Raw genomic sequence first — 10,702 nt, forward strand, 5'->3', positions numbered from 1 at the left:
CGGGGAGGGCCGGGCTTGCGGCAGCCCCGGGGGAGCGCCCCGGCCCCGGCCCCGGCCCGGAGCCCCCGGGGCCGCCCGTGTGCGTGTGGTGTGTGGGGGGGGGGGGCTGTGCATGCATGCACACGTGTGCCCTGGGAGAGGTGAGTGTAAATCGTGTGTGAGCGGCTGCAGGGAGTCTGTGCACGCGTGTGTGTGCAGGGAGAGGGGGGTGCGCTGCGTGTGTGTGTGTGTGYGYGTGYGYGTGTGCGYGCAGGGAGGCTCTGGGCTTACATGCGTGTGTGCGTGCGCCCCGCGAGAGGTGCGCGCCTATTGCACGTGTGGGCGCGCAGGGGGCCTGTGCATGTCTGCCCGTACGTGCACTGGGAGAGCGGGGCGTCGCAGCGTGTGTGTGCGCAGTGTGAGTGTGCGTGCATACGTGCATGCGTGTGCGCAGGGAAAGCTAAGTGTGCTCTGCGTGTGTGCCCATGCGTGCACGTGTGCAAGGGGAGAGCTGAACGCGCATCGTGTGTGCACGATRCCTGCCCACAGGTAAGCACGTGTGTGCACCCTGGCAGAGCTGAACGTGTGTGTGCATGGTGTCCCTGCACATGTTTGCATGTGGGCACACCTGAGGGCTCAGTGTGCATTGCATGCATGTGGGTGCATGCAGACGGCTTAAGGGTGGGTGCATGTGTGTGTACGCCCTGGGGGGAGTGCATACATTGTGGGGAGTTGTGTGGGCAAACGGGCATAAATGCAATTGTGTGTATATGCATATTATTGGAGGGAGCTGAGCATGTGTATGCATACATATCTGTATACATTGCTGGGGAGCAGCAGTAAGTGCATATACGTGTATGTTGGGAGCTGGGTGTGTGCATTTTTCCCTGTTTAGCTGTGCGAAGTCTGTGTTGGGAGAGGTGAGTGTGCGCTGTGTGTGCGCAGGCAGGTGTGTGGGCGTACCCGCACTGCCTGGCTGCGTGCGGGCTGCTGAGGGGCATTTCAGGCGAGCTGCAAGTGCTGAGCCCTGACCTGCCGGAGCAGGGGAGCCTCCGAGCATGCCCAGGGGTTTGTTGCCGCTCTTGCATTTGCTCTAGTCGTGTTCTTCGAGCAAGACTAGCCCAGCTGGCACACGCATGCACACCTACGTGTGCACATGTACACAGGCATGCAAACGTGCAGGCGTGCACACACACTTGCATGCCTTCCCGTGCACACACGCGCAACACATGTGCGCACGCACACACACACACACACACACACGTGTGTGGTTGCCCCCTCGCCCTCCAGCACCCGTTCGTCCCTGGGGGGACTCAGACAATACTTCCAGGTGCCCCAGCGGCACTGGCACCCACCTCGGGGCACGCACATGCCCTCAGGGGGTGCCCAGCTGGGGCCTGATCCTGGTCCTGAGGCCTATCGCCAGTCCCTGGGGTTACACTTTTCTGCAGGGCTGGCAGCCCGACTGCATCGCAGCATGGCCTGGACCCCCAAGCAGGCTCGCAGAGCCCTGGACCCTTCTCGGCGTGGGCAGGATGAGGCCATGCATCGCTCCATCACAGGAGGGGCTCAGTGCCRCCAGCTTGCCCCGTGTCCCTGCTTACGGTGGGGTAAACTGAGGCACCGGCTGGGACTGGCCCCATCAGGCGGGTCTCCGGACATTGGGCAAAGCTGCAAGCTGGGGTGAGCACCCAGCACCCTGGCCTCGCTGCCACCCGCACCACCCTGGTGCCTCGCTGCTCCGGGGGGGCCAGGTCCCATGGCAAATGCAGGGCTCTCCCCTGCCAGGAGCTTCCCCGCGGTGTCCCCGCACTCCCGCTCTGCTGATAAGAGGACAAGCCCCTTCTTCCTTCCTCTCCCCTCTCCGGGGGCCGTGTTGGCAGGAGAGGAAGGAGCTGCCTGCTCTTCCTTGGGCTCCTTTGGCTGGGGGCAGCCGAATGGTTTGCACGGGTCGCCGGCATCCCGCGGCTCTGGGCAGCATCCTCAACACCGGGATGCGGGCAAGCACGGCTTCTCCCCCATCTCACCCTGTGTGGTCCTCAAAGAGTTTTGCTGGGAGCGTCTGCGGCTGCTGCGGATGGGAGCTGCTTCGCTCCCGGACGTGGCACGCTGCCTCTCACCGCCCGCCCGCTTCTCCGAGGCCCTTGGCAGGGAAGAGCAGCTGCTCCTGGGCTCCGCGGCCGCCTCGGAGCCACCTGCGGGGAAACTGCCCCTGGTCCTGCCCGCGGCCCGCGCCGCAGCGCTGGGGGTGGCCCGGCTCCTTGGCGCAGCATCCTTGCGCAGGCTGTTCTCGAAAATGCACCCATCCCTGGCTCGTCCCTAACCGCCGCCGGGAGAGCAGGGCGGCTCCGGAGCCGGCAGGGCCCCCGGGCGCTGTTTATCTTTGCACAGGAGATAAAGCAGCTGTCGGCCATCCCATTTCAGGTCTGGGCAGCTGGAGCTCGCCCCGGCCCATCCTCTCCCGCCGCAGTGCGGCTGGGGACCTCCTGGTGCGTGCCAGCCCCGGAGCGAGGGCTCCCGCGTGCTCCCACGCTGCCAGACCGAAGGGCTCCGGGCCGTTTCCTTCRGCCCAGGCTGCCCCGAGGTCAGGCGATAGGGTCAGCRCAGGCTGAGCGCGGYCGCTTCCCCGTGCCTCAGTTTCCCCGYGGCAGGCTGGGCTGGGGGTGCTGCCGACCCTGCTGCACTGCCCCGAGGACCGTAGGGCTCAGCCCCATGTCAGGGGAGCAGCGGGGACCCACGGGGCCAGCTGCCCCCGGGGGCTCGTTGCCCAGCACCCCTTCCCCGGGTCCTCCAGCCTCCGCTCCCAGCGGCAGCGCGCTACGACCCAAGGGCGCTGGCACCCTCCGTGCCGGGCACCGTGACGGTGCCGGGGCTGCTCCGTGGCCCGTGGGAACCCAGCAGCCGGGGGAGCTGCCCCCGCGCAGGGCGAGGGCTCGGGGTGCTGCAGGCTGGTTTCTCCAGCATGGCTCGTTTCCTCCTTTAAACCTCCATGGTGGTGGTGGCAGCGGCAGCTCTGGGGCTCTGCACACGTGTCATGAGGTGTGTCCGTGCTCGGGGCCCCCGCGGCGGTGAGGAGGGCCATGTCCCCGCCACCATCCCACTCAGCAGCCTCTTTGCACCGCCAAGCTCTGGTGCTGCTCCCGGCTGGCGAGAAAGAGAGATCCCCCAGACGAACAGGTATTGACGGCTGCGGCGGAGGCCGCCGCAGATAGATACTGTAGGTATAGGTGGGCACGGCAGACAGCGGAGCAGATGGAGAGATACTCTAAACAGAGAGATACTGCAGGAGGAATCGGGAGATAGATCCTGTGGGCTGATCAATACCCACCGCATGCGCAAGGACAGCAAGATAGAGCGAGCCGCAGGGGGAAGGTGTTCGGCGGGCAGCGATGTGCATTTGTCCTCGCGATGGCTCCGGAGACGGCTCCGGGGCCCGGGGAGCTGGAGCCCGTCTGGGAGGAGAGCTGAGCAGTGCTTCGGCAAGGGAACGGAGTTGGAGCCCTCAGTCACCTCCAGCCACCCCGCAGGGGTTTTGTGTCCTTTGAGGTGCCCTGAGGTCCCACCWGGCCTCCAGGTACCTGAGCCTGCAGATCTGTCCTGGTCACATCCACCAGCCCTGTGGGGATGTCCCCATTGGCATCTCAGAGGGTGCTGGGCACCTGCGTGTGGGCAACCGGATGGGAGCTGCTCCCGTCCCCAAGGACCCGGCAGGAGCTCTGGAGCAAGGAGAAGTCACGCCAGAGCCACGGTGGCACAGGGCAGCGGGGCCGTGCTCAGCACCACGGGGGCAGCTTTGGGGACACCCATCCAGCAGCGGGGCGATTTGGGGGGTTTGCTATGGGTGCAGCCCTGCCGGCTGTGGTGGCAGAGATGTGCAGGGATGAAGGGACCTGGCCAGAGCAGCAGGGTGTGAGTGGCACGTGGGATGGGGAGAGCTGCTTGCATAAGGGTGCTCTAACTCCCCAGGCACTAGATCTGGCTCCCTGTTGCGTCTCCGAAGGGGGCAAGGGGCACCCTGATTGCGAGCTCCGGCCCGGGGTGACTGCAGTGAGTTTTCCCCCACCCCGTGCCTCAGTTTCCCAACCTGAATCAGATGATCGCAAGCCTCAGGGAGACGGGTCAGTCCAGCATGAATATGGGCATGGACGGGTCTGGAGGAGGAGGAGGAGTGGGGAGGAAGAGGCAGAGCCTGCAGGTGGGCACGGACCTGCAGGACACGCTGCGTCTGGGACTGATCCCTCATCCGCTGGTCACCGGGGACATTGAGCTGCTCCGTAACAGGCTGCAAACGCCTGCCCCGAAGGGAAGGGCTGCTTCTCGGGACCCTCGCGCGCCTGGCACTGCAGGACGGGGCAGCCACCCATCCTGCTCAGCATGGGGACGGGGGGACACGCATGCAGCCGCAGCAGCAGCCAGGACTCCGGGGTCCCAGCCAAGCCCCACCACGGCAGCACGAGCCCAAGGCATGCCAGGCTGCCGGGTTTCGCCGCCGGGCACGTCGCAGCCCGGCCGGGGGGTGCCAAGCAGGGCTGCGAGGCTGTGCCCTCGCCGCGGAAGGACAGGGATGGCGGGGACGGCAGCAGCAGAGCAGCCCTTAGCCCAGCCGGGGGCTGGGATCCCCCCACCCGCAAGGGGCTTATTGACACGGCCGCTCTGGAAAACACTGCTGAGATTGTTCACACTAATGTTATTTAGCAGCAATATTTCCGTAATAAAAGAAATCAATGGGCAAGAGAAAAGACCTGTCCAGAGCTTTGATTTTCTCATTTTAATGGCATACTTATTTACTCCCACCACCGTGCCCATCGGATTTTCATTACGCGGCCTTCGCTGTAAGTGGAGCGGTATTGATACGAGCTGCTGAGTTAGCGCCTTCCTGCACACGCCGACGCAGGATTACTCATATTCCTCGACAGGCCTCCCGCTAAACCCGCGGGGCCGGGCACGGGCTGCGGCGGGGCAAGGGCCGGCGGCCCCGCTGGGCTGCCTACGGGCGGCCCCGCACACCCACACGCACACCCACGCGCACACCCTGCCCACRCGCCCTGCGCTTACCGCCTGTGCCCTTTTCGCACGGGGGTGCACGGCTCTGCAGGGGTCCCCGCGCACTGCCTGTGTGCACGCGTGCTTGGGGTGTGCGCGCGCGTGTGCGTGTGTCTCCACGCCTGGTKAACCTGCGGTCAGCAGCCTGGGCTGACCCCCGTGACGGCACCGACACCAGCGCGGCACAGCCGTCGGCATCAGCCGCGGGGCAGATGGGGCAGGCGGTAACAGCCACGTCGCCGTGGGGCTGCAGTCACTGCAGACGGGGGGAGTCGGTGGCTCAGGCTGAAGGTTTGGGGTCCAGCCCAGCCAGAACGGCTCAGCTCTGCCGTTCGGGTCCGTTTCCCCCTCCTTGAGTCTGCCCCTTCCTCAGGGTCAGTTCGGACACGTGCCGAAGCGGCAGGACCTGGGAAACACCACGTGCCTCTGAACTCACCCCCGAGGAGCCCCTCAAGTCCCCTCCCACGCGCAGATGTTTTCCAGCGCGCTTTTCCCAAAAGGCCTCGTCACACGGCAAGGCTGCTCAGAACGAACAGCTCGCTACACCCGCTCTGCCACAAATGCAGCCAGAGCATCGCCCAGGGGTGCACGCCAGGGGGAGGCCCCAAACGGGACCCCCAACCAGGCACATCCACGCTGCGAACTGGCATCGGCCGTTTTGCCATGGGCACTGTCCCCCGAAGGAAAGAGCTTCCCAGACTCCTGGGTCCCCAGCGGAAACGCAGCCGTGGTGGCTAGCTAAGGCTTTCAGTCCYGAGCAACTGCGGTGGAAAGAGGAGTAACAGCACCATCTCCTGCCGGCTTGTGGGAGCGGAGACGGACCTGATCCTGCCCAGCACCCAACCYCCGGGATCCTATGGCCCAGAGCAGGACCCACTGCGGGGGCTCAGCCTGGCACYGGGCAGGGCTGGTGGGGGACGCTGAGCTCTTCCCAGCCACCAAGGGCACCCTCTGCTCCAGTGCTGAGCCAGGAGCACCCGGACAGAGCCTGACCTAACGCCGTTCCCGCACCGCAGGGGGCCCAGCACGCTCCAGAGACTCTCCCAAGAACTCAGACTGGTCRGATGAACATGTTTATTACTGACATCTTTTTTTGAGTGGCAAGTTTAGAAGTAGCCCATGTGCGGGGCTGCTGGTTGGTGGGACGAGGACAGTCTGAGGAGCAGGAGGAGGGACATGCTACAGGCCTGGTGGCCAGGGTGGACACGTTAGTTTGGGAACCGCGCTGAGGTTAAAGCCCTCCACCAAGCAGTGAGCCCGGGACGTGGCACCCTGCGTGGGTCAGGCACGAGGACTGCGAGTGGGGCGCCCGTACCCCCCGGCTCGGCCGAGGGAGCGCGGCCAGCTCGGAGCAAGGCCAGGCTCCTCCATCAGGAGGGGATGCTCAGAGCGGCTCTCACAGGGGGCCCAGCACCTCTTCCTGCCGTGGCAGCCACTACGGACAGACCACGGGGCTGGAGAAGGGATCAGCCCCTGCAAGCAGCCTAGCGGTGAGCGGAGCCGGGGTGCAGCCGAGGGGGGCCCGGCGTTCCCGGTCGCCTGCCCTGCTCGCTCCCTTCATGCCAGCTCCCTCCACGGCCGGGACCCTGGTGCTCTGTGGGGCCGTTCCCGGGCTGCTCGGGCCAAGCAGGGAGCTGATCCAGGCTCTCCGCTCCTGCGGGGAGCAGGGCTGCCGTTCCCCCTGGCAGGCCTCCAGCCAGCGCCTCCTTCAACCCTTTAGTTAGGGATGGAGGCAGCAGGGGCGGGAGGTTTGGGGACTTGGGGGCCGGGGTATCTCAGCCAGGGGAAGCGTTCAGAGGGGTGAGGTCCTGTCCTGAGCTAATATAGAGGTCTGGGTGCCCCCAGCACTTCCCGGCTGGCGCTCCCCAGCACCCGCAGACACTATACACGTGCATAGCCTGGAGGCCACCGCAGAATGGGCTCTCGGTTAAGGCGACAGGCGGTGGCGCTCCCCTTTTGGGGGAATGGATGGGGGGGGGGGGACCAGGGGAACGGGACCCTCTTCCAGCCTCTGCCCCCCAGGGCAACTCACCCACTGGGAGCAGGTACCTGAACTGGGACAGACCTCCAGCACAGAGGCCGGGCATCCCGACTGTCTGGGGGTCCCAGCACAGAGCGGCCTCTGGCCTGTGCCAGGGGGACACTGTGTGCTGCCAAAACACATCAGCCGGGATCTGAGCCACCGAGAGGAGCTGCCAGCTGGATASGTTGCTCTCTGCGCTGACCGCAGCCTGGGGCAGCCTGCCAGCCCAGGAGGGAGACGGGGAACCTCGCAGCATCCCTGTACGTTGGGTGCTGCCCACAGAGACGTGTCTCTGGACGGCTTTCCCCACGCTCCCTGCCCTGAGAGGGATGGTGCAGCCTGGCTTACACCAGCATCGTCTTCCTTACGTCTTGGGAGCTGCAGAAATTTTGTGGAGCCGGGGACAGCCAGCCCCAGCTCCTCTGAGAGCACACAGGGGTCTTYATATCTTGCAAGGCCACTCTAGTGCAAGGCAGCTGTCCCCGGAGGATGGAAAAGCAGGATAAGGCTCTGCACTAAGAGGGGACGGGCAAGTAGGAAAGAGAACTCGTGATCTGCATTGCTGTGACTCTGCCATGGTCCATCTGTCCTGGCACCCACTGGCACAGGGTGCAAGATGGGCTCGGTGCTCAGCCGAGCTGGCACATGGGGAAGGACAGAGAGACAGGGCAGAGGCACAGGGGATCTGCTGCCTCTGCTAGAGCCTGGTCCCAGGGAGGAGGAGGAGGAGGGAGGAAGGCTGGGAGAAGARGAGCCAGCTCTGCCTTGCAGAGCACCCCGGCGAGCCGGGCTCAGCAAGCCATGGTGCTGAAGAAGGCATTGGCTTCCAAGAGCAGGCCCTTGGCGTAGACCCGCAGGGTGTAAAAGAGGGTGACGAAGTCCTGAGTGCTGAAGAGGGTGTCAGCCAGGGCAAAGGCGAGCGTGGAGGGGATGAAGCCCCGGCCATACTCCACCATCCAGGTGCCCGCACTCCACTGCACGGACGTGGCCTCTCCCGCCTGGTGCACGATGGTGTCCCCTGCCAACACACAGGCACGGCGTTGCTCCCAGTGGCGGGTGGTGCTCCCGGATCGTGCCCAAAGAGGGGATGTGCGGGCCCCGAAAGTACAGTGCTGAGCACCCTGAACTATGTGCCCCATGCCAGGCAGGCCTCTAAACCCTCTCCAGCCTTGCTCSCTGGGGTAACCAGCCACTTCTCTAYTCCTGGCACCCGCTAAGATGCTGGGATGTGCTCAGGGGTTATGAAGCCCCCCATCCCRAGCTCTTGGCTTCTGCCAGCTGGAAGGAGGAGGCTCTGCACCACAGCAGAGGATCAGGCYGCAGAGCAGCTGTGCCCCGGCGATGTGGATACAGATAGGCACGTGCGCAGCCCGCAGGGCACTGCTGCTCCTGTGCTTACCTGGATAGTAGATCTCGCTTTTGGTGGTTCCCTCTTTCCACTGCCGGAAGGTCCCCGAGATGACGGTGTCAGAGATATCCGCCCAGTACCGACCTGAGAGAGGACAGACGGCATCAGCTCAGCGCRTGCCTGCCCAGGGCCCTGAGGGTACGGGGACAACTTGGTGGCTGAGATCAGAGCCAAGGAGCAGCCCTCCAGTGGGGAAGGACACCAGCCCCATGGCATCAGTGAAGCCTGGGCAAGCACCGAAGAGAGTGGACCAGGCCTGGTGGTACCCAGGCTCCCTGCGTAACCGGCCACGTCCCGACAGCCTGAGCTGCTCAGTATCTTTATGCCCCCTTCGTTCCCAGAGTGTCTTGGCATCGGCTCCCTCACGAAGCGGTGGGGAGATGCGATGCCTGCCTCCGCCTGCCAGTTGGACGTGGAGAGTCCTGGCTGCCCAGAACACCATGAACCGGGACCTGGCTCGGCTGCTGCTGAGGCAGCAGCTGCAGGATGGCATCGCGCGGCGCGAGCGAGGCTGCTGCAGGGGCTGCCCCCCCACGGCTGCCCACGGCGGAGGGGTGCCCGAGCCCCAGCCTGCTGGAGGTGGGGAAAGGCTCCACCGCTTATTTAACAACAGCATCTTAGGTAAAAACACTCTTGTCAAGGCTCTGCCCGGGGGGGCTGGCCGCGAGCAGAACCTGCCAGGCACCTGGGACAAAAGACACCCACGTGCCACCACTGAATCGGGGGCTACCTTGCAACTGCTCTGCTGCCCATTTCCCACGAACAGGGCTGAAACGCCGGCAGCTGCCCAGGCTGCGTGAAGGCACCGAGTCTCGGCAGACACGGACTCCGTCCAGCAAAGCCATGGCGGCCAGCCCACACGTCCCTGTCTGCAGCAGCTCCGTGCCACGTCAGGCACGGCCGGCGAGAGGGGCTCCTTCGCTACAGCGAACCCAGCGTCCCTGACGGTCACCCCCTGGCTGCAGCTCGGCGGTGACAATCGCTCAACGCAGCCACCGTGACGCTGTCAACGGGGGCCCTGCGCAAACGAGCCTGAGCAGCTTGGGGCTGGCCATAGCCGTGCTGCTGAGCACTTTGACGCTCGGGCCACGTTACGGCGGCTGAGCTGCGACCAGCAGCACAGGGGGCAGCACAGCCCTGCTCTGCCAAGGTTTCATGGTGCTGCCTGCAGGCGCGGGGCARAAAGACCTCCGATACCCCCCTCCCCGCCAGCCCCGTGGGGCCAGGCCCCCCGAGCCCGCTTACCCGAGTGGCCCCCGGTGTCGACGGCAGTGCCGAAGAGCAGCACGTACTCGGTGAGCGAGGCGTGCAGGAGGCACATGGAGCCCATCCACCCGCCCGCGTTCACGAACACCCACTGCAGGTCCTCGTCCGGCAGGATGTGGCCCGGGTGCTTCTTCCGCAGCTCCACGATGATCTTGGAGAAAGCCAGCTCGTGGTCCAGCCCTGCAGCACCCAAGGGTCGCCGTGAGGCCCTGCCAGCCCCCCCGAACCTCCCTCCCCACATCTCCATCCTTCAGCCAGGGGGCCCCAGCACTTCCTCCAAGGGGTCTCCCCCTCGGGAGGGGGGGATTTCGGCTCTCTGCAGCCTTCAGACACGGTGGCGCCTGGACCCAGATGGTGGAGGAGGACGTGCAGCACCGGGCGCTCCAGCCCCATAGCCCACCCCGGGGCTGGGTGCCGGCCCGGGCCAGGCCCCGGTGTCCTGCCCTGGGGACACGCAGCCCCCGGCAGCCCTGCCAGGGCCCCGTCCGGCCTGCCCCGACCCACCTGCGGCTCTGCCCAGCCCAGCCCCAGCGCTGGGGGGCTCAGCCCCACGGGACCGGGCTGGATGCTCCCGCTCCCCCTTCCCTCCTCCGCCGCGGTCCCATCCCGCTCCTCGCGGTCCCACCTTGAGCCCCCTCCGGTGCCCTGGATGCCCCCGGTCCTGGCTCCCTGGTCCCTCCTTGATACTGGTCCCGGTTCCCCGCTCCCAGTCAACCCCCCCAGTCCCAGTCCCCCTGTGATCCCGGTCCCACCTTGATCCCAGTCCCAGTCCCCCCCCCGTTCCCCGTTTCCTCCTCGGTCCCGGTCCCATTCTCCCCCGGTTCCGCGGTCCCGGTCCCCCCTGGATCCCAGTCCCATTCCCCTCCGGTCCCGGTCCCTCCTTGATCCCGGTCCCCCCCGACGGGTCCCAGTTCCCGGGTTCCCCCTCGATCCCGGTCCCGGTTCCCCGCTCCCCCCTTGCCCCAGTCCCGGCCCCGGCCCCC

General features: G+C 66.0%; 1 protein-coding gene across 1 annotated transcript; it reads right to left on the bottom strand.

Annotated features, from left to right (window-relative positions):
• Positions 1–6,085: 6,085 nt before the first annotated feature.
• SIGMAR1 (sigma non-opioid intracellular receptor 1) lies at positions 6,086–9,966 on the bottom strand. Its single transcript, XM_026090929.1, has 3 exons — positions 9,699–9,966; positions 8,445–8,537; positions 6,086–8,063 (listed from the first exon to the last, which is right to left on the bottom strand). Exons 1-3 carry the CDS (start codon positions 9,964–9,966, stop codon positions 7,837–7,839), a joined length of 588 nt encoding a protein of 195 aa, XP_025946714.1. The 3' UTR covers positions 6,086–7,836.
• Positions 9,967–10,702: the final 736 nt, after the last annotated feature.

This window comes from Apteryx rowi, unplaced genomic scaffold, assembly GCF_003343035.1.
Source record: "Apteryx rowi isolate R43461 unplaced genomic scaffold, aptRow1 scaffold_1208, whole genome shotgun sequence".
Lineage (NCBI taxonomy): Eukaryota > Metazoa > Chordata > Aves > Apterygiformes > Apterygidae > Apteryx > Apteryx rowi.

Coding starts and splice junctions, on each gene's coding strand:
- SIGMAR1 (XM_026090929.1), bottom strand. CDS start 9,966: ATGGAGATGTGGGGAGGGAGGTTCGGGGGGGCTGGCAGGGCCTCACGG. Junction 8,538..9,698: donor CGACACCGGGGGCCACTCGG/GTAAGCGGGCTC, acceptor GTCCTCTCTCAG/GTCGGTACTGGGCGGATATC. Junction 8,064..8,444: donor AAGCGAGATCTACTATCCAG/GTAAGCACAGGA, acceptor GTGTGTTGGCAG/GGGACACCATCGTGCACCAG.